The sequence below is a fragment of the Sminthopsis crassicaudata genome, chromosome 1 (genome assembly GCF_048593235.1).
Source record: "Sminthopsis crassicaudata isolate SCR6 chromosome 1, ASM4859323v1, whole genome shotgun sequence".
Classification (NCBI taxonomy): Eukaryota; Metazoa; Chordata; class Mammalia; order Dasyuromorphia; family Dasyuridae; genus Sminthopsis; species Sminthopsis crassicaudata.
The window spans coordinates 606,508,130-606,531,533 of NC_133617.1; the positions used below are offsets into that span (position 1 = coordinate 606,508,130).

Here is a 23,404-nt window from a genome sequence, read left to right on the forward strand (position 1 = left end):
TAGACACAAAACTCAGACACACTGTATAATGAGCTGAAATATTATTATGTTATTTGGATTTTGGAAGAATAATTCTAGCAAGAAACAGTCAATATCAATCAGCAAGTATTTATTTAGTATAACACATGCTAATACCAATGAAAGATATAGAAAAAGTATGAGCCCCTAACATTTACAATTTTGAGTGGGAAACAAGATTCAAAGAAGTAAATTAATAACAGACCAAGAAATGACAATATATTAATTGTCAAATTATGTTAATAAAAGTATTGTAGGAGTGTAAAGACAAAAAAGTGGGCAGGGAAAGTCCCACAAATTAGAATCAACACATAGTACAAATCTTCCACCAAGAAAAAGTTAGCTTCACTTCAACCCTATCCATATATGGGTTCAGAACAGAGAAACCTGGCTTTTTCTTAAATGGTTTACTTGGCCAGTTAGAGAAGATCAAAACTTTAGGATGTCCAACAACAACAACAAAAGACCTCTAAGCAGAGGTTTGAACTAGAATTTATCTTAACCAGCTAAGAAAAGACAGACTCTCTAACCTTTACCACAGAAGCCTGTAAGTCAGATCTGGGGGAAAGAGAAAGAAGAATTCATCTTTCTTAGTAAGAATGAGAATTCTACACTTATAGCTCAATATATGAATTTATCTTGAATACACTTTTCTGTTATTGAACTGAATCAGTATAAGGCAACAGAAAGAAACTGGCTCAACCACTCATTATCTTTGAGACCTTGCACATAATGTTGCAAATGTCACCGGACCACAAAATCAGAAGACCTGAAATGTTTGCTTACATATTAATAGATTATTTACTATAGGCAAGTACCTTCTCTAAGCCTAACCTCACTTATTCCTCACCTGCAAACTTAGAGAACTAGACAAAGTTGTCTTTAAAATCTTTTTTGCTCCAAAATTCCAGAACTACTAGCAAGAGTACAAATGAATCCTGAACTGAAAATTTCTTTACTATAGAAATTAAAGAAAAGAAAGCTTATTTTTAAAAGTATATTTAAAAAATGAAGTTACTTACTCAGCACATACAGTTTTTCCAGCTGATGTATGTGCAGAAACTAAAACAGATTGGTTATTATCTACACATTGAATGGCTTCTCTCTGAAAAGCATCAAGAATGAATGGATATTCCTGCAAAATAATTAAATAAACAAATAAACAAATAGATGAAATCCAACAAGATTTTTAGGAGAAGACAAAAGAACACAAGGGATTAAGAAGAATCTTCAGAAAAATATTCACAGATAGCCTCTTTATAACAGACAGATGATCCTATTGCCAAAGGGGGGGGAAAAAAAGGGATTTTAAAAAAAGGTTTTTAATCAAGAAGCACTAAAAATTGGTCTCAATATTTTAATCTTTCATGTTATGGAAAAAGACTCTAAAAACTTTGAATATTATAACTTCCACAAGTTCTATTCTGATACTATGTAGTTGCATGGAAATAACTCTGGATTTCTGAAAGCTATAATGTCATATACCATCTAAGAGGCTTAGAGGCTAACTAATTCAACTCAAAGATAAGCCTCTAATCCAGAGGTTGGTCATAAGGTGATGAATTTTTGCCACTGTACTGGCTAAATACTAACACAATGCAGAGTGATTATGAACAAGACAGTGATAGAAAGCAGAGAAATGAAATAATAGCCTTAATGTATTAAAATATGTAGACTAATAAAGGGACATTTTCTATATATGATAATTATTATGATTTTTAGCTTATGTACATCATAAAAATAGTAAATTACTGAAAGAAAAGTACAGACTTTGGCAGCTTTTCCATCTCGTGGCTTCAGAGGAACATATTCTTCATCTGCAGGTAATGCAACCTAATGAAAATTAGAAAAAACAGATCTACAATCTGTACTCAGATACAATCAATTCCTTCTCTGGGTATGGGTAGGATTTTTCATCATTAAGTCCATCAGAGTACTTGTGGATCACTATTCTGCTGAGCATAGCAAAGACATTTACAGCTGATCATCCCAGACTATTATTACTATTACTTTGTATAATACATTTCATTTTGTTTGAGTTCATGGAGAACTTTCCAGGATTTTTTATGAGAGCATCCTGCTCATCATTTCCCACAGAATAATAATATTGCATCACAAACAGATACCACAATTTATTTAGCCATTTCTCAACTGATGGGCAGCCCTTCAATTTCCAATTTTTTGTCCTGATAGCTGCAATAAAAATTTTTGTACATATAGGTTCTTTTGGGATTCATGCCTAGTAGTGGTATTGCTAGATCAAAAGATATTGTGAATTTATAGTCCTTTGGGCATAGATCATGTATCAAGTGGGGCAAGGTGGAGCTCCTAATTCTTTCAAAAGTTGTTCTGTCTTTACAATAGTGTTATCATTGTAACATTTTAACTTCTGTCTCTGACTGGAGGTAGAGACATGAACATCAAACCTCCATTAAGAAGAGAGCCCAGCTCATCTCATTTCTCATCTGTTTGCCCTGTGACTGGATACTCCATCCTCTTTCTGTCCAGGTTACCTTTTCTTCTTCATTTGCCCCAATATTTTAGTATATTATTTGCTCTGTTAGACTGTAAACTGCTTGAGGGTAGAGACTCTTTTCTTTCTTATCCCTAGCACAGTGCCTGACAGAATTGGTGCTTAATGTTACTGACTTACAAAAATATCAACTGTTTGTTGGCTATGGTGATCTCTAGGTTCTTTGATCTCCTCACTGAGATAACAGCTTACATATACCAATGACTTTCTGGGGAAATACTGGACTAGAGTCAAAAAATGTTAATGTTCAAATCTGGTCCTAAGATCCTGTTGTATCCTCTAAGTAAATCACTTAATCTATGCTTATAAAAACGTTTTCATCTATAAAATGAGGACAATAATAGGACTTCCCAGGGTTGCTGTGAGGATTAAATGAAATGAAATTTGTAAAATACTTTCCAAACATTAAAGCATTATCTAAAGGCTAACTACTTATTATCATTCTAGCAATCATTAAGTTTGGGGACTGAATAATTAAACAAATTATGATAACATCACTGGAGGTGAGGAAATACATTTAAAAAGGACAACAGAAATTTCTCCAGGATAGCTTAATCCAATTCCTGGCTTAGGGATATTTGAAAAAAGAGTGTATAGCAAGTAATGAGTCCCTTAGTCACAAGAAATCTTCCAATAGCACTAGATATTTATTACAAAGATGATTCATACTTTAAGTAAAAGGAAAACAAGATGATTTCTATGATTTTCCAGATCTCACATTGTACAATTCCATAAAGATTTTTAGAAGTTAGAAGAATAACTGGACTTGGCTTTAGCACAATTACTGAAACAATAAAGTTATATGGAAAAGGAGGAAGCATATCAGGCATGCTTTATATTATGGTTAAGTTTAGCTATAGAAAGGAAAGTAGGCATGCTTCTGAAAGGATGTAAAGGCACAATTTGCAAAAGAAACCCCAAATTTCTAATGAATAAAATTCCAACTAAGGTAAAGCACAATAAGTCAAGACTTTAAAAAAAGAAAATTGATCTGAAAAACATATCAGACTAGATTTAATGAACTTAAAAAACAGACCTAATAATCTGTTTTATATTTCTGAGAATCTTTAAATCTTGAAATATGTAAGAAACATTTTATTAGATAAGGTTCCCATTGGAGCTGTAAGTCATTTTTGTACATTAGATGTTGCTCTGAATATGCCTTATATCTTAACAATGTATCTTTTAATTGCTTCTCTCACTTGTTTTATAAACTCTTGAATTTATAAAAGTTTACTTAAGAACTCTTACTTGAATTCCATTAACTTTTCAAAAATATTAATAATTTCAATAAAATGAGTTCTTTGGTAATCCTATATATTTCATTTAATGCATTGAAAATAATATTGATAGGATTTACTGATTGCCAAAGCAGTCCATGACAAAAAAAGAGATTAAGAGCCTTTGTCCTACAAAAAGACTATAGATTATCAAAAACAGTTATCTGGCAGAGAAACTGAAGTTTGTGAATTCTAAATTTGAGGATATGAATCAAAAGTGGAAAATAAGCAGCATGCTATAATAGAAAGAGTACTGAATCTGAAGAACTAGTGCATGGTATTTTACTTTTCTTATAACATATGTAACATCTGACAAAACGGCCTTTAAGGTTCCTTCCTGCTCTAAATCTGTGATCTTATATACAAAAGACAATGTAACACAGATACTGCTTAGTCTTTCCAAGCTGCACTGATAACTAACCTAATTACTTACAAAAAATGCTAGTCTAAAGTCATTGTATTCCTTACTATTTACACTTACCTCATGTGTACAGCCTTCAACAGTTTCTACTGCTTCTACCTTGACTCTGGGCATGAGATCTGCCAGACTAAAATTAAAAAAAAAAAAAAAAAAATTAAACGTAAGAAGATATGTCAATAATTTGGCATATATACTTTTCCTACACACTACTTCTGATCAAAAAAGTAGTTTAAAATATCATGATTCTGCTTTGGAAGAACTTTCAACTTACAAAATTTTAATCACCAAAAAACATAATAGCATCGTATGATGAAAAGAGGGTTAACATCAGAATTCTACTTGGGTTTAAATCTTGTCTCATACCTATTAGATGAGTGACCCTGAGCAAGTCACTTATTTTCATAGTAAACAAGGCAGCAAACCTATAAATGTCTAAGTACAAAATACTTATGGTATAGGGACATGCTTCATCAGGAGTCACCTACACCAAGGAAACCATGGTTCCATATGGAGACTGAATGTGGATGACAACATAGTACTTTTACTTTTGTTGTTTGCTTGTTTTTTCTTTCTCATTTTCCCCCCCTTTTGATCTGATTTTTCCTGCATAGCTTAATATATGTGGAAATATGTTTGGAAGAATTGCTCATGTTTAACCTAGATTGTATTACTTGCTGTCAAGAGGACAGCAGAGATAAGGAGGGGGAAAGAATATTTTGGAACACAAAATTTTGCAAGGATGGATATTGGAAACTATTTTTGCATGTATTTTGAAAACTAAAAAGCCATTATTATTTTTGCTGAAGCAATTGGGGTTAAGTGACTTGCCCAGGGTCACATAGCTAGGAAGAATTAAGTGTCTGAGATTAGATTTGAACTCAAATCCTCCTGACTTCAGGGCTGGTGTTCTATTCACTGCACTATCTGCCCTCCAAAAGCCATTATTATTAAAAAAAAAAAAATCATAGGCCCAGGCCAAAAAAGACATAAATTAATTTGTAATTTATTTCACAATAAATAATGGAATTTCTTTTACAGTTCTGTTTCTGGTAACTGCCTATCTTCGCTTATCACTAATAGTTGCCTTGCCTCATAATTTAAATTATTTTGCTTTCAAGATGGATATGATTCCCTAAACTCTCTGACTATATAGCACTGTTAAAAACAAACCAAAAATATTCTCTTTGCTCAGATTCTATTTGTTGATGGTAACAGCAATAAGTTACTCAATGCTTTTAGCATTGTGCTAAGAACAAGAGGATGCTAGAGAAAACTTTTTTTAAATCAAGGTGTGTAAGACATAAGCAAAAGAATAAAAATATTATTTTTGAAAGTCTAGTTGACTACCATGTTGTTTTATTCAGTTTTATAAGCTATTACTTTATACACAGTTTCAAAACTCTTTAAATCTTAAGCCAAAGTGACAAAGATATATAAAGTGGGCTTGAAATTTACAACAAAGCAAACCTTACCTTACATCTTCTGATAATGGATTTTCTATTCTGGGCTTCTTTCCAAATATGGGTTCATCTGTATTTTCTGATTCTAAATCTCTTTTGTTCTTCCCAACATTGGCGGACCCTGATTGTGGTTTATCATCTGTCCGTTTTCTGAAGAGTAAAATTTTTTGTAATAGCTTTGTTAATAATTCCACAAACTTTCAAAATTCCAATAAAATATATACTACCTTCGGAAAAACTCAGCTAGAGCAATATTAACAATTTCAGACTTGTATAAAATTTATATAAAAATTACTTTTATCATTACACTTAAAATATTTGATTATTTTTTTCTGATCATAACTTTCTATCACTTCATTTTTACCTATGCTTACTTACTCCTCCTAAATACATTTCTTCTTCCTATGACTTCAAATCCTTCCTTCAATAGTACTTCTCTAGCTTGAATCACTTCATATTCTAGTATTGCTTGTCATCCTTTTTCAATCTTGACTTTTTAAATAATTAGTTCAAGGCTATCCTTGTCCCTTCAAATCCTTTACCACAGGAACTTCATACTTCGCCACAATCCAACTCCAGATTAGGCCCAGCATCTATCTCTCTTTTTTCCCCCTATTCATGTGCTGCTGAACTCAGAGACAGTCACAACTGTGCTGATTGGTCTGCTACAAATTGTTATATATTCAATGGAGTCCATCACTGGAACAAAGTAATCTTTTTACTACTCAAACTCTCTATTTCCCACACAAACTATTTCAAACCTCTATTTCCTTAAACTTCACATACCATTCCTTTCTTTTACCTTCATATTAGCTATGAAGGCCTAAACTCATGAACTAAGTTCATTTGTTAACTTGCTTTCTTCCCTTTTCATCATCTCATAACCTTATTTATCCATTGCCTCAAAACCAACATCTCCCATTTTCTCCTGCTTTACTTCATTTTCTGAAAAAGTAGGCCTTTTCATCAAGATCATTTTTTCCACACAAAAATCTTGATTTCATCTTATTCTCTATAGAAGACTCTCCCTTATTAATGGGGGGGGGGGGGTGGAAGCAAAAAAAGGTTGTCTAGCTTTACTACATTATGAAATGGTAGTAATCAAAACCATTTTGGTAGTGGCTAAAAACAGAGTAGTGAATCAGTGAAATAGATTAGGTACACAAGACATGATAGCCAATGGCTATAGTAACAGTGTTTGATAAACCCACACTACGGTTCTGTGGAATAAGAACTTATTATTTGCCAAATATTGGTAAAAAAAAAATTGGAAAATAGTACTACAGAAACTAGGCAATAACCAACATCAAACATCCTATACTAAGATAAGGTTGAAATCGATTGAGGATATAGACTTAAAAGTATGGTATTATAAGCAAATTAGGAGAACATGAGAGCATCTACCTGTAAGATCAATGCAGAAGGGAGGAATTTATGGCCAAAGAACTAGAGAACATCATGAGTTACAAAATGGATAATTTTGGTTACATTAAATTAAAAAGTTTTTGCACAAACAACACCAATGTATTCAGCACAAAGCTAGGAAACAATTTTTACATCCAGTGCTTTTAATATTCATTTCTAAATACATAGAGAACTGACTCAAATTTATAAAAATACAAGTCATTCCCAATTGACAAATGGTCAAAGGCTATGAACAATTTTCAGATGAAGAAATTAAAGCCATTTCAAATTACATGAAAAAGTTCTTTACATCACTACTGATTTTTAAAAATATGTAAATTAAGACAACTGGGGTAGCACTCCTGTCAGACTGGCTAAGATGATAGGAAAAAATAATTATAAATGTTGGAAGGGATGTTGGGACACTAATGCATTGTTGGTGTTGTGAACCTATCCATCCATTTTGGAGAAAAATTTGGAACTATGCCTAAAGGGCTACAAACTGTGCATATTCTTTGATCCAGCAGTGTCTCTACTGGGTCTGTAACCCAAAGAGATCATAAAAGAGAGAAAAAGTCATATATGTGCAAAAATATTTATAACAGCTTTTTTTTTTTTTTTTTTTTTTTTGGTAACAAGATATTGGAAATTGAGTAGATGCCCATCAGTTAGGAAATAGCTGAATAACTTATGGTACGTGAATGTAATGGAATATTATTGTTCTATAAGAAATGATTTCAGAAAAGCCTGGAAAAGCTTACATGAACTGATACTTAGTGAAATGAGCAGAACAAAGAGAACATTGGACACAGCAACAAGATTATGTGATGGTCAAATGTGATGGACATAGCTCTTCTGAAGAATGCAGTGATTCAAAACACTTTTGATACCAAAAAAAAGGTCAGATTTAAATACTTGGAAAAATATTAAGAGCTCTTGGATAGGCCAAGCAAATATAATAAAGATGACAATACTCCCTAAACTAATCTATTTATTTAGTGCTACACCAATCAGACTCCCAAGAAACTATTTTAATGACCTAAAAAACAACAAAATTCATATGGAAGAACAAAAGGTTGAGAATTTCAAGGGAATTAATGGAAAAAAAAAAAAAAAATCAAATCAAAGTGGCCTAGCTGTACCTGATCTAAAATTATATTATAAAGCAGCAGTTACCAAAGCCATTTGGTATTGGCTAAAAAATAGATTAGTTGATCAAGTTAGGTTCATAAGACAAAATAGTCAATAACTATAGCAATCTAGTGTTTGGCAAACCCAAAGATCCCAACTTTTGGGATAAGAATTCATTATTTAACAAAAACTGCTGGGAAAACTGGAAATTAGGCATAGAGCCACACTTAACACCATATACCAAGATAAGATCAAAATGGGTCCATGATTTAGGTATAAAGAACAAGATCATAAATAAATTAGAGGAACATAGGATAGTTTGCCTCTTGTGGAGGAGGAAGGAATTTATGACCAAAGAAGAACTAGAGATCATTATTGATCACAAAATAGAAAATTTTGATTACATCAAATTAAAAAGCCTTTGTACAAACAAAACTAATGCAAACAAATTTAGAAGGGAAGCAACAAACTAGGAAAACATTTTTATAGTTAAAGGTTTTGATAAATGCCTCATTTCCAAAATATATAGAGAACTAACTCTAATTAATAAGAAATCAAGCCATTCTCCAATTGATAAATGGTGAAAGGATATGAACATTTTTCAGGTGATGATATTAAAACTATTTATCAGAGAAATGCAAATTAGGACAACTCTGAGATACTACTACACACCTGTCACATTGGTTAAGATAACAGGAAAAAATAATGGTGAATGTTGGAGGGGATGTGGGAAAACTGGGACACTGATGCATTGTTGGTGGAGTTGTGAATGAATCCAACCATTCTGGAGAGCAATCTGGAATTATGGCCAAAAAGTTGTCAAACTATGCATACCCTTTGATCCAGCAGTACTACTACTGGGCTTATATCCCAAAGAAATACTAAAGAAGGGAAAGGGACTTGTATGTGCCAAAATGTTTGTGGCAGCCCTTTTTGTAGTGGCTAGAAAATGGAAAATGAATGGACGCCCATCAATTGGAGAATGGTTGGGTAAATTGTGGCATACGAATGTTATGGAATATTATTATTCTGTAAGAAATGACCAGCAGGATGAATACAGAGAGGCTTGGAGAAACTTATATGAACTGATGCTGAGTGAAATGAGCAGAACCAGGAGATCATTATACACTTCTACAACAATACTACTGTATGAGGATGTATTCTGATGGAAGTGGATATATTCCTCAAAGAACAGATCTAATTCAGTTCCAATTGATCAATGATGAACAGAATCAGCTACACCCAAAGAAAGAACACAGGGAAATAAATGTAAAGTGTTTGCATTTTTGTTTTTCTTCCCAAGTTATTTTTACCTTCTGAATCCAATTCTTCCTGTGCAACAAGAAATTTGGTTCTGCACATATATATTGTATCTAGTATATACTATAACATATTTAATATGTATAAGACTGCCTGCCATCCAAGGGAAGGCATAGAGGGAAGGAAGGGAAAAATCAGAACAGAAGTGAGTGCAAGGAATAATGTGGTAAAAAAAAAAAAAAAAAAAAAATTACCCATGCATATGTACTGTCAAAAAAAAAAAAAAGTTATAATTATAAAATAAAAAAATTAAAAAAAAAAAAAAAAAAGAATGCAGTGATTCAAGGCAATCCCAATAGAAGTGGGATGGAAAATGCCATCCACAAATAGAGAGAGAGAGAACTAGGAGACTGAATATGGATCAAAGCATATTTCACTTTTAAAAAAAATAAATTTTTTTTCTTTTTTTCTTGTGATTTTTCCCCCTGTTGGTCTGATTTTTCTTACACAACATGACAGTATGGAAATATGTTTAAAAAAATTATACATATCTAACCTGTATCAGATTGCTTGTAGTATTGGAAAGTGGGGAGGTAGGAGAAGAAAGGAGAAAAATTTAGAATACAGTCTTACAAAAAATGAATATTGAAACTTTACATGTATTTGGAAAAGTAAAATACAAGTGAAAATAAGAAGATTCTCCCTTAATTAAACCCTTCCTCCCTGTAATTTTCAAATCTCTGTCTACTGGCTGTACTGGCTTTTCTTTTAAAACCTATAAATATGCTGAAGTCTTTCCCATTCTTAAAAAAAAAAAACAACTCTCATTAGACCCTATCATCCCATCAAACTTTTTCTCTGTTTCTCCTTGATCTTTTTTTCTCCCTGTCTCTCCTATCATACTTCTAATAAATCTCTACTGCTCCTTATTATTTCTAGCATCAAACTAACTTCCTCCCTTTTAATGGAAGATAAAGATATTCACAGTCTGACCTCAATCTGTTTTTATATAGCCTTATTATATGTTCTTTTTGTTTGTACTACATTTAGCCAAGATGACTGTCTTCTTACTGTTCTTTATAGGATATTTCATGTCCTAGCATTGTGCCTTTGTACTAGCTGTCCTTCATGCCCAGAATGAATTTCCTTTCCTTACCAGTCATTCAATTCCTAATTTTCAGTCCAGCACTACCTCTTTCCTGGTTCTATTAGCTGCAAACATCCCCTCTTCAATCCTTCTTTATCTACTGTGTAATTACACCTTTCAATGGAAAGGATTATGTCATTTTTGGTTTGTATTTCCAAAACTTATGACTCATATACAGTAGGTAATTAATAAATGTTTTGTTGTTCAGTTGTTTTTTAGTTATGTCTGACTTCACCAACTTCATTTGGTGTTTTCTTGGCGAAGATACTGGATAAGTTTGCTATTTCCTTCTCATTTTGCAGATGAACAGCAGCTAGTAAGTGTCAAAGGTTGGATTTGAACTCAAGAAGATGAATCTTCTTGACTCCCAAGCCTGGCACTCCATCCACTATATTACTTAGACATTCCCAATAAAGGCATATTGCTAGACCATCATTCCACATGTAGTTGGAAGTCTATACCAACAGCTTATAATGCCCACTCTAGATACTCAATATTGTCAACCTTCTATAGATCTACTTTTATTTTCTACGAGTTAAGCAATTATCTCCTAATTTTCCTTTCCACTCCAAAAACCACATACTTTGAATTCAATATTCATGAAGAAAGTCCATTTGATACTCTGGGCACCAGTTCCTCAAATCCACTGTCCCACTTTAAATACTAAATAACACCACCGAAGTATAGTCATTGTTAGGCATGCTAGACTATGATCCGGTGCTACCCAAAACCCTTTCACCTCTCAACTCTCGTAATATTCTACACCCATAAAACCTGCTATTTGTCAGGACCTCAAGTTGAGAGACCCATCTCACCTTCTTATTTTATTAGATTCCTTCATTAATACTTAGTTCCTTGTCCAACCTGGATCAATAGGGAAGCAAATTCAATGATGCCCTAACAATCTTTTAGTATTCATCTTACAATATAAACTCCCATATTAATTCCTAACTCTGGATCACCATCCTTATATACTAGTTTTTTCTCTGAGTCATAATTTGTTAGACAAAGGCACAGAATCATGCCCATTGGGCCCATTACACTTTCAATCTTTAAACTTTCCTGATCCAATGTCTTCAGAAAGTTGAAAACTCTTTGCATATATTTTGAAAATAAGAAGTTATTACTTTTTAAAAAATAATAAAAAAAAGAAAGTTGCTCCAAAAAAAGTCAGGTCAACATGCATTAACTATACAGTGATATTTACAAAATAAACTAGGGATAGTTTTTAGAGGAAAATCGCTAAGAATAAAGGAAAAGAGTAGAATATGGTTCTTGCAGAAAATGGGATTTTAGCTCAAGACTTAAGAGAATTCAGGTAAGTCAGAAGGCAAAGATGAAGAAGGAGAGAATTCCAGGCTTGGGGGGCAGCCAGTAAAGAATTGGGAAATGGGAGTGTTGGGTATGACAAACAGCAAGACAGCCAGTGTCACTAGATTATAAAATACTTTTGATTTAACAAAATTGGAAAGGTAGAAAAGGATCAGTTCATAAAGAACTTTAAAACCAAAACAGGATTTTATATTATAAACATGGAAGCAATAGGGAACCCATGAAGTTCACTGAATAAGAGGGTGACAAGATCAGATCTGTGCTTCAGGAAAATCAATTTGAAGGCTAAGTGAAGGATAGATGAAAGTGGGGAGAGGCTTCAATCAGAAAGACGTACCAGCAAAGTATTTCAGTAGTCCAAGAATGAGGTGATTTAAGGCCTTTACCAAGATGGGAGTATGAAAATAGAGAAAGGGGCATATACAATGAAGGCAGAAATGAAAATTCGATTTTCCACAAAATTCCTACAAATATCACCGAACTGGTCTCCTTTCATCTATCAACAAACAAATGTTTGTTAAAATTATTAAATACCTACCATAGCTAGACACTGAGATTGATTCCTCATTATGTGATGGAACATAAAGCATAGTTAGAATATATTCACAGATGAGAAGATACAGGACATCTAAACATTAGTAAGAGTGATTGATGGGTATAAACAAGTGGGGACTGGAACAACCTCTTGAAGAAGGCTCTTAAACTGAGCCTTGAAAGGAGTTCAGGGCTTCAGGAGGCAGATGTAAGGAAGGAGAGTATTGAAGGCTTGAGGAGCAGACTGTCACAGACATGGGAGACGGAATATCAAATACAAGGAACAAAAAGCAAGCCATCCTGGCTGGATCACAGAATATATGAGGAAAATAACTATGATCAGCCTGAGAAGAAAAGCGGCAGCCAGACTATGAAGGGCTTTAAATGTTGGAATAATTTGTCCTTTATCCCAAAATAAGGGCTCTAAAACTTTTTTGAATCATAGACCCCTCTACAGCCTGATGAACTCCTTAGGGAATCTTTTCAAATGTTTTTAAATACATAAAACACAATGAATGTGATTTCCAAGGGAAACCAGTTATATAAAAAATATCAAATTTAAAAAAGAAAAGAAAAGAAACATTCAGCCCCCAAGTGAAGAACTCCTGTCCTAAAAGCAACAGGAAGCCACTGAAACTTAAGGAATAACAAAATAGTCCTGTGTTATATGAAGAATGACTAAAAAAAAAAAAATAGGAGCTCTAAGAAGATCAAGAAAGAGGCTCCAGAGACAGTCAGGGCAAGAGAAAAGGAATACCTACATCTTTATTAATATCGTAAATGAGACAGATGCAAGAGATATTGAGGGGACAGCATCAACAGCAGAATCACTTAACGGACATAGGGAAGAGGATCCTATAATTTAAAACTAAAAAGATTCTTAAGAGACTATTCAGATAAATCCCCTTGTTTAAAAATTTTGGAAGCTAATACCTAGGAAAAACTCCAATTAGATACTTCTAACATTATTAGAACTATTTTTCAATACAATTCCTTTGAATCCAAATTTCTGTTATCTTTCATGACATTGCATTGAGGAATTAAGAGACTTGACTAAGGTCACACAAGTGGTTAAGTGAAAAGTGGCCAAGAAAGGATAAATACTAGAAATAATATAATGATATTCAGGTTTACAAAACTACATGTTATTAGGTGGTGCATTACATAGGTCATGGAGTCAGGAAGAGCTGAGTTCAAATCAAGCAATCATTAGCCAGGGACTGCAGGCAAGCTACTTAAATGGTGATAACCATAGATAACATCTCCCAGCGTTATTACGAGAATACAAGGAGACAGAAAATATATAAATACTAACTACCATTATTCCTATTATTACTTGATCTCCACAACATGTCTAAAACACAGGTCCTATTAGTATCGCCATTTTACAGAAAAGGAAATTGAGGCTGAGAGGTGGAGCAGCTGGTCCAGGGCCACTATAAATGACGGAAGCAGGATTAGGTCTTCCCGACTCCACGTCCACAGTTATCATGACCCCTGGACGGACTCCTTAAAAACACTATTCTCATACTTCTTGGACATTTCATTCAAGGAAAGTGTATAATGACAAGACTCCCAACTTGATTTTATGCTTTTCTTTCTTTCTTTTTAAAAAGTTCCCTTACCATAACCGCAGCTTCCTTTTCTTTTCCCTTGGACATCTGCCTTTTACTAACCCCCCGGGTTCAGTAACAAATAGAATGACTCGTGTTTGACTTAAGCGCTCTTCACAGCTCGCCAGTCTCCACCTTTCCGGACTTTCTGACACTTTCCGCTTCTCCACGGACTCGACCATGTCGATACCGGAGCCTCCGTGCCCGTGAGTTCGGCATTCCTGGAATGCTCTCACTCCTCACCTCACTCTCAGTCTCCCCGCGGCCTCGGAGCCCCAGCGGAAACCTCACCCTCAGTGCACGAGACCTTTCCCGGCCGCTTTCCCCCGCGGACTTTGGTCTTCCACAAGACCCTCTTGCCATTCCTTTTTCTTGGTGTGCTCAGCGCCGGGCCCAGGGGAAGAGCTCCCGACAAAAACTTCCTAACCGGACACTTCTTCCCAAGCCTTTTCTCTGACCCCGGATCTCCCCCCTTCCCCCCCCAGCGGCCTTTCTCCCTAGCCCAGCCTGCGCTTTCTTTAGCGCCGGAAGCCCAGATTTCGTCTCCACCAGACGACCCTGGCCTGCCTCATGCTCCCGCTACTTACTTGGCCTTGCCCGCGGCCTCGGCCGCCCCTTTCCCTTTCTTAGCACCGGGAGCCGGTGACTCGTCTTCGAACACGCTGAAGAGCTCATCCCCGAACGCGTCCGCCATGTTTCCGAACCGTACAGACGAATTCCCCTGACCCACAATGCCCCGCAGTTAAGCGGAGAGGGCGTTCTATCCCGGGCCACGGTGTCCGGGAGGGAACAAGAAAGCTCGAGCTCACGCGGCCACTAGAAATTTTTTTCCTCTTGTCTCTTTTAGTGTTTCCCCCCCCGGAGAGGCAAGAGGGAGAACACGTAGCACGCGGTGAGGGAGGAGAAAAGGGCGGGACTGCCGCGGCCAGGACCAATCCCGAGACAGCTCCTGGCCGAGGCTTTAAGGAAGCCCCGGATGAGGGCGGCGGAGCTGCGCCTGCGGACTGGGAACATCTGCGCCCGCCGAAGCGAAGCGTTCGCGCGTGTCCGTGCCCTGCGCTTTTCTCTCCCGGCTCTCGCTTCTCCTGGCCCGGTGGGAGCCGCAGCATGGGCGGGAAGAACAAGAAGCACAAAACGCCGGGAGCCGGCGCGGTGCGAGCTGCCGTATCAGCCGCTAGGGCCAAAGCCGCCGCCGAATCCGGGGCAGCGGGGGAGGCCCCGGGCAAGAAGCCGGCGCCCAGGCCGGCCCCGGTCATCGCCTCCGCCAAGGAGCCTCGCGTCAAGCAAGGTACCGGCAGGCCCGGAGACGCCGCTCCGCCCGCCGCCCTCCCCTGCAGCCGCGAACCTCCTTGCCCTGCCCCCGCGCCTCCCCTCCCCGTCCCACAGGAACATGCCCCCGCGCCCCTGGGTTCCTGAGTTTCCACCGTGCATTGGATAAACTCCATATGCTTGCTTGGCCCTTTCCTAAAGGGCCCACCATTACCAATTAACAAGCATTTATTAGGCGCCTACTGTACGGTAGGCATTGTGCTCAGCGTCATGAAACCAAAAAAAAAAAAAAAAAAGGGAGGTTTTTAAAAGCTTACATTCTAACTCGGGAGATATGTAATTAATTATGTCCTCATTGTATTCAGAGTAGTTAAAGGGCACAAGGACTGGGCTGCTCCCCAGGCCTCCTTAACAAAGTATAAGGATAGCGTAGCCCTTTTCTCTGATCCTGCCTTCCCTCCCCCTCCCCACGTGTCAAAACCACAAACAACCTGCACGGACCCAAATACGTCTAAAGCTCTATTAAACCCCCTTCTTGAGGCGATGGAAAAAATGGTTATGGTAGCAAAGATTCTGCTCCGGGGGTACGTCATTTTTCAGCCGTGTGGATTGTTGCTCTTGTGCATATGGAAGAAATGACAGCACTGACGGCGTCTGTACCGGCACCTGTAGTGTTGTAGTGTTGGGCATCCAGGCTAACGTGAGTGAGACAAGGCGCAGGTCTAGTAAAAGGATCTACTCCTAATCGGCTCTCTGGAAAAGAAAAGAAAAGTTTATTTTGGATCACTAAGAGAGCTGCCTCTGAGTGGACAAAAGCCCCAAAATGGGATTAGGGGTTCTGCGAGTTGGTATAACATCCTATGGATTGGAATGTTAGTCCCGAGGAGGTGATGGAGAAGTTTCAAGGAAGGTGCTGGGTAGCACTGTGGGTGCGCTTGCCAGGATAATCCCTGAATGGGTCCCTACAATTAACTTTGGGGGGGGTGTAATCATAAGTGCACCTGGCCTGTGTCCCACCTATGCAGCTTGTGCAAGTTTGGCAGTTTTGAGAAGAGTCGCACTCACTGGCCCCCGCAGTGTGGGTGGTACAGGTCAGTGTCCCCACGCCAGGGGTTTGAACATGGCCATTAGGGGCCACGGTGACAAGCACTGTCTCTGGGGTCTGGTGATGGGTAGATATGAGATCCTTCCTAGCCAGAACAGAACAGCAGGGAACAGTTGGGTCAGAATAGTTCTCCTGGGGGTTGGCCAGGACAAAGGGGTGGCATCTACTGAGGAGCTGGTGGCCTGTGGGAACGGAGCCTTCGCAAAGAATGCATTAGGCCGAGTTCGTGACCCACCCTGGGGTGGTGATGGCACACCAGCAGTCCTGGACACCCCCGTTCCCGAGTCTGACTAGGAAGTTGTCACCCCATTGCCGAGGGCCCACAGAGTAAGACCAGGAAAGCTGGAGAGAAAGTATCAGAATAGGGTTCTCATAAGGTGAAAGAAAGGAGATTAGCGTAAGAGGCTTCTTTCTCCATTGTCTTTCCCGGGAGTCTTGCGAAAGAGAAACTTCAGGTCCTCTATGGGTTCACAGGAATAAACTGGATTATCTGAAACAGAAGCAACATTTTTAACCCTAGAAATATGAGTCCAGCTGGGGAACCCTTCCAGTTTAACTGCAGTTGGAGCAGTTAAGATGACCTTGTATGGGCCTTTCCACTTCACGCCTAGGGGGTCAGACCCTTGGGGTTTCCAGCTCTTTAAATACGTCATATCCCTGGGATTTACAGGGGAGTTAACCTGATCGGAGCATCTGTGGGTTTAGGGAGATGCTCGTTTGCATATTCAGAAAGGACCTTCTGAACTGCACTCAGTTGTGAAGCACATCGAGTGACCAGATGCCGTTCTGGGTCAACAAGGATATCAGTTGTTAGAAAAGGCCTTCCATACAAGACATAATTTAGTGAGGACTCGCTCTAGGGTGTGGTTCATTTTCTCTACCTTCTCCAAGGCCTCGGGTCTCTGAGCTGTGTGGAGATGGTAAGTAATTTTAAGAGCTTTTGCTACAATTTGGGTCACCTGAGAAATAAAGGCAGGCCTGTTATCACTCTGTAACGAGGCAGGTAAACCAAAGCGAGGTATGATTTTGTTTAACAGGCATTTGGATACCTCGTGAGCTTTCTCAGTCCTGCAAGGAAATGCTTCTACCCAGTTAGTGAATGTGTCCACGAACACTAGAAGCAACTTGAAACCTCTACAGGGGGGCATATGGGTGAAATCTAGTTGCCAGTCCTCACCAGGGTAAGTGCCTCTCCTCTGAATTGGTTTCAGGAGAGGTGGGGGTTTAACGGCTCCCTCAGGATTCACCTGGACACAAATTGGACAGGCCTGGCAGACCTACCTGATCGTTTCCCCCAGCTTATGGCCAGTGAAAACTCGTCCTACCAAGGAGTGGAGGGCATTCCTCCCCAGATGCGTAGCCTGGTGCAGACCAGAGATCAGTTTCCACTGATTTGCCTCTGGAACTAAGAGGTGGTCTGAGGGAGTCTGAAACCAACCAGAGGGAGAAAGACTGTATCCCCTTTGTTCTGCCAGAGCTTTCTCCTGTGTGCTATAGGAAGGAGTAAAAGACTCAGTTAGCTGGGGAATTAAAGGTGTCAATAGGGGCGTAAGGGCAGCCGTCTTAGCAGCTGTATCTGCCAGCCTATTTCCCTTAGCCTGAAGTGACTCTCCCTTCTGGTGCCCTCTGCAAAATATAACTGAGACCTCCTTGGGTTCATGGACAGCTTGTAATGGATGTAGAATTTCTCCCGAGTGTTTAATGGGAGAGTTTCTTGCTGTTAACAAGCCCCTTTCTTTCCAAATCACTTCATGAGCATGCAAAACATGAAAAGCATATTTAGAATCAATATAAATATTGACTCTCATCCCCTTCCCCAGTTCTAAAGCCCTGGTTAATGCTATGAGTTCGGATTTCTGTGCCAAGGTGCCAGGAGGCAATGGCTTAGCTTCCAGGGTGCTATAAAGAGATACCACTGCATTACCCGCCTTTCTCTCCCCGTCCGTGAACCATTCCTCATCTGGGTTCTCAAGGGGGCTTTCCTTTAAGTCAGCTCTGCTAGAGTATACAGAGTCTATAATTTCCTAGAAATTATGGACAAATTATGTCCAGATTGTCAGGGAGGTGTGGCAGGTTCGAAGAGTCAGGTCAGGGCTATCTAGCAGGAGAGCCTGGTATTCAGAAAGTCTCCCACTTGAGAGCCACTGATGGCCTCTGGCTTCTAGAATGCTTTGGACCCTGGGTGGGGGGTAAAACATGTAATGGCGACCCCAAGGTCAGTTTAGAGGTTTCCTCTATCAAGAGGGCCGTCCAAAGTACAGTTCTGAGACATGAAGGCCATCTTAGAGAAACTGAGTCCGGCTTCTTTGAAAAATAGCCTCTGGCTTGGGATTTGGTCCCAGAGACTGACTCCCAAAGCCTGGTTGTGCCTTTCATCTATATACAGAGTGAAAGATTTCTGTAAGTCAGGCAGGGCGAGAGCAGGGGCAGAGGTTAACTTAGCCTTCAAGGTTTTAAAAGCATTGGCCTTCTCAGGTCCCCATTGGAGAGGGAGATTATTGGGACCTTGAATAGAATCATACCTAGGAAGGTTCTCAGCTGTTTCTTAGAAACAGGAGGTAGGATACTTAAGATAGCCTGCTTCCTCTCCTTTAAATCCTTCAATATATTTAGTAGGATCCTCAGAATATCTGCCAAATTTTTCCTTGTTTTGGGAGAGACCTGACATGGAAAAAGGCACTTGTACTCCCCCCCCACCCCCAGGGTCGGCAACTTCCCTTAAGGGGAAAAGTTTAGAAATTGCCAGACCAAGGTCCTGATTAGCAGCTGTAGCCGAGTCAGGCTCTTGTGGAGGAGAAGGAGCTCTAGCTTCAGCACGAGAAGGGCAAAGGCCTTGAGACTGGCTGGCTTCAGAAGCAGGCAGGAGGGATTGGGTTGAGGAGAAAGGGAGCCCACTTCATGTATGAGAAGGACTAAGAAATGGGGGTTGGGCATTTCCAGAACTCTACTTTGGTGGAGAGGGGAGTTGTATATCTTGGGATCCAGGGTCCTGTTTTTGATGAGGGAGAGGTTCTGGAGTGCAAGCGTTCTGCTGAGAGCTGGATGGTGGAGCAGACGCTTCTTGTGCCCCTAAAGGAGTGGAGAAAAGGGGATCATCTAAAAGGTCAGTTTCTTCCTCTTCATTAGATTTGGCAAGCAATACTTTGCAATTTAGGGTCTTGTGCTAGAGCCATGAAGGCTTGGATATAAAAGAACTTCAATCCACTTCCCTTGTCTCCTGCAATATAAGTCTAATTTCTTAATAATTCTGTAATCTGTTGAGCCATAAATTGGCCATTTTTCCTGGTTCCCTAAAACATATTTAGGCCAGGCAGTTTTGCAAAAATAAATTAGCTTTTTAGTTTTGAGCTCTCTTATGCCGAATTTGTCCTTGTTTTTTAAGAGATAACCTAGAGGTGTCTTTTTTTTTTTTTTTTTTAATTTTATAATTATAACATTTTTTTTGACAGTACATATGCATAGGTGATTTTTTTTTTTTTTTTTTTTTTTTTAACAACATTATCCCTTGCACTCCCTTCTGTTCCCTCCACCCCCTCCCCTAGATGGCAGGCATTCCCATACATATTAAATATCTTATAGTATATCCTAGGTACAATATATATGTGCAGAACCGAATTTTGTTGTTGCCACGGAAGAATTGTATTCAGAAGATAAAAATAATTTGGGAAGAAAAACAAACAAACAAAAATGCTCACAGTATACATTCATTTCCCAATGTTCCTTTTCTGGGTGTAGCTGATTCTCCATCATTGATCAATTGGAATTGGATTAGCTCTTCTCTATGTGAAGATACCCACTTCCATCAGAATACATCCTCATACAGGAGTATTGTTGTTGAAGTGTATAATAAACTCCTAGTTCTGTTCATTTCATTCAGCATCAGTTGATGTAAGTCTCTCCAAGCCTCTCTGTATTCCTCCTGTTGGTCATTTCTTACAGAACAATAATATTCCATAACATTCATATACCATAATTTACCCAACCATTCTCCAATTGATGGGCATCCATTCTTTTTCCAGTTTCTAGCCACTACAAAAAGGGCTGTCACAAAGATTTTGGCACATACAGGTCCCTTTCCCTTCTTTAGTATTTCCTTGGGATATAAGCCCAGTAGTAGCAGCAATCCTGGGTCAAAGGTTATGCACATTTTGATAACTTTTTGGGCATAATTCCAGATTGCTCTCCAGAATGGTTAGATTAGGTTCACAGGGCAAGATAGTGAATAAAAATAGCAATCTAGTGTTTGACAAACCCAAAGATCCCAACTTTTGGGATAAGCATTCATTATTTGACAAAAACTCCTGGGAAAGCTGGAAATTAGTATGGCAGAAACTAGGCATGGACCCACATTTAACACCACATACTAAGATAAGATCAAAATGGATCCAAGATTTAGGCATAAAGAATGAGATCATAAATAAATTAGAGGAACATAGGATAATTTACCTCTCAGACTTGTGGAAGAGGAAGGAATTTGAATCTAAAGGAGAACTAGAGATCATTATTGATCACAAAATAGAAAATTTTGATTACATCAAATTAAAAAGTTTTTGCACAAATAAAACTAATGCAAACAAGATTAGAAGGGAAGTAACAAATTGGGAAAACATTTTTACAGTTAAAGGTTCTGATAAAAGCCTCATCTCCAAAACATACAGAGAATTGACTTTAATTTATAAGAAATCAAGCCATTCTCCAATTGATAGATGGTCAAAGGATATAAACAGACACTTTTCAGATGATGAAATTAAAACTATTTCCACTCATATGAAAGAGTGTTCCAAATCACTGTTGATCAGAGAAATGGAAATTAAGACAACTCTGAGATGCCACTACACACCTGTCAGATTGGCTAAGATGACAGGAACAAATAATGATGAATGTTGGAGGGGATGTGGGAAAACTGGGACACTGATGCATTGTTGGTGGAGTTGTGAGAGATGAGTCTTTAGGAATGGATGACATAAACTGTCCCATTCTCACCTTAAGCCTCAAAAAAATACTCCAAAGCCTTAAGAGCTGTAAAGCACCCCAGATTTTTCCCAATACCTTTTTTTGTTCTCCATGGTGTCCCTTAAGAGAGACAAAAAGGAATCGCAGAAATTTTTTGTCGCAAGTGTCCCTACACAAAAGATTTTTTGCTTGAGCAAAAAGCCCCAGCAGGACAAATTAATCCGGATCTTTGGCTGCTTACAGCTATGGGGGTTCAGAGAAAGAGGGGGCTTACCTACAGCCAGGCTCTATTGATCTCCCCGTATGGGCCACCAAGTTTGTTGGGGATCCAGGCTAATGTGAGACAAGGCGCAGGTCTGGTAAAAGAATTTACTCATAATGGATTCTCTGGCAAAGAAAAGAAAAGTTTATTTTTGGATCGCTAAGAGAACTAGCCTCTTAATGGACAAAAGCTCCAAAATGGGATTAGGGGTTCGAGTTGGTACCCCCAGAGTACTTAGTTTTATGATCAGAGGTTAGGTCTTGGGGGCTTTTGAAACAATAGGAGAGTTTGGGCTTGAATAGGCTTCAGTAAAGTTATTGAAAGTTTGATTGGTGGTAGTTCAAATCTATAGAAGGCTTAAGTGGTGGTACTTAAAATTATTCAGCTCTTTTGAAAGTTAAGTAGTGGTACTTAACTTTAGTTCATTGCTATAGAAAATTTGGTTAGTGTCAGCTTTCTATGGAAAGATTAATTAGTGGTAATTAACAGAAGTGGGGGTTGGTTTCTAGGGTGAGATAGGATTAAGGAATCTGGGTTCAAGGTGACTGACTTTTACAAGAGAGAGATTTCCCTTGTCAGTAGGTTTAAAGCTCAAAGGAAACTTTAGGGACTTAAGTTGTGGGATCATAAATCTAGAGCTGGAAGGGACCTCAAAGACCACCTGATCCATTGAGGAACTCAGGTCCTGAGGGATATATCACATAGTAAGTGGCAGAAGTAGTTATTTCTCACTCTTTTAGAACATAAACCCAAATTTCTTGCCATTAGGGATCTACTGTTGTTTGCTTGGATATCTAGTCAGTTCAGTGGTGAAAAAGTAGTAGGTGTTTAATAAGTACTTATAAATTGGCTTCTCTAACCATGGCACCTTCTGCTCTCTTTTACAAGGGTTGTTCAGTATTCTAACTCAGAACTGTATGTTCTACAGCCTTGTTGAAAATGAACATTATCAGTTTATTGTTGCTTTCAAGGATTGAATAGTTATAACATTTTTATTTTGGTTGCAGTTTTCTTTTTTGAACATGTAGAAAAACATGTACAGAGATTCTAATACTATTTACTTTTCTACCATTCATCAAATGCAGATGATAGAAATAAGCAGAAATGAAGTGAAATTTTTGTCTATGATCTTGTGCATTAAAATATTTATTATCAGAAAAAACATTTTAAGACAATAGAGAGAGCTAGGCTTTTATTTAGCACAGTAGGCATTGTAATCTTGTAGAAGTTAAATTCTGAGAACTGACAATTTTTAGCAATTTGATTCTGTTTACAATTCTAAGTATTATCTATCTTGGTATCCTGATATATTTGCTTTGTTTATATTTTCTTTTTCTTTGTATTGCTTTTTAAAATATTGTTCTATATTAGAATTTAAGAGGCATTATGCATTACTTCAATATTTTACTACAAGGAAATATTTAACATGTTAATCAGCATACTAAAATCAATGCACAAAAAAAATTGCTTTTTGAAGGAGAAGACAATGTTGATAAATGTAAAAGGAATTGTTTTATTTGGAAACAAGGAAAAAGTTCTCAAGCAAATTCTTTTGGGAAGTTAAAATTTTATAATATCTAAATGTTGGTACCTGTTACACATATTTCTAAACCTTTCTAATTTTTTTTTTCCTTTATGATCTAAGATTGTGTAAAGATTGAACACAGCTCATTCAAAAGAGA

General features: G+C 38.0%; 2 protein-coding genes across 2 annotated transcripts in view; one reads left to right on the top strand and one right to left on the bottom strand.

Annotated features, from left to right (window-relative positions):
• The window catches only part of MTREX (Mtr4 exosome RNA helicase), a 93,114-nt gene extending 73,067 nt beyond the window's left edge, over positions 1-20,047 (bottom strand). The window contains exons 1-6 of the mRNA XM_074282502.1: positions 20,019-20,047; positions 14,721-14,971; positions 5,725-5,862; positions 4,313-4,379; positions 1,789-1,851; positions 1,041-1,153 (exon numbers count right to left, since the gene is read on the bottom strand). Of these exons, the coding sequence (XP_074138603.1) occupies positions 1,041-1,153; positions 1,789-1,851; positions 4,313-4,379; positions 5,725-5,862; positions 14,721-14,827 (488 nt within the window). The 5' untranslated portion in view covers positions 14,828-14,971; positions 20,019-20,047. The remainder of the gene's footprint in view (positions 1-1,040; positions 1,154-1,788; positions 1,852-4,312; positions 4,380-5,724; positions 5,863-14,720; positions 14,972-20,018) is intronic.
• The window catches only part of DHX29 (DExH-box helicase 29), a 74,248-nt gene continuing 65,966 nt past the window's right edge, over positions 15,123-23,404 (top strand). Inside the window, exon 1 of the mRNA XM_074282501.1 lies at positions 15,123-15,421. Within this exon, the coding sequence (XP_074138602.1) occupies positions 15,241-15,421 (181 nt within the window). The 5' untranslated portion in view covers positions 15,123-15,240. The remainder of the gene's footprint in view (positions 15,422-23,404) is intronic.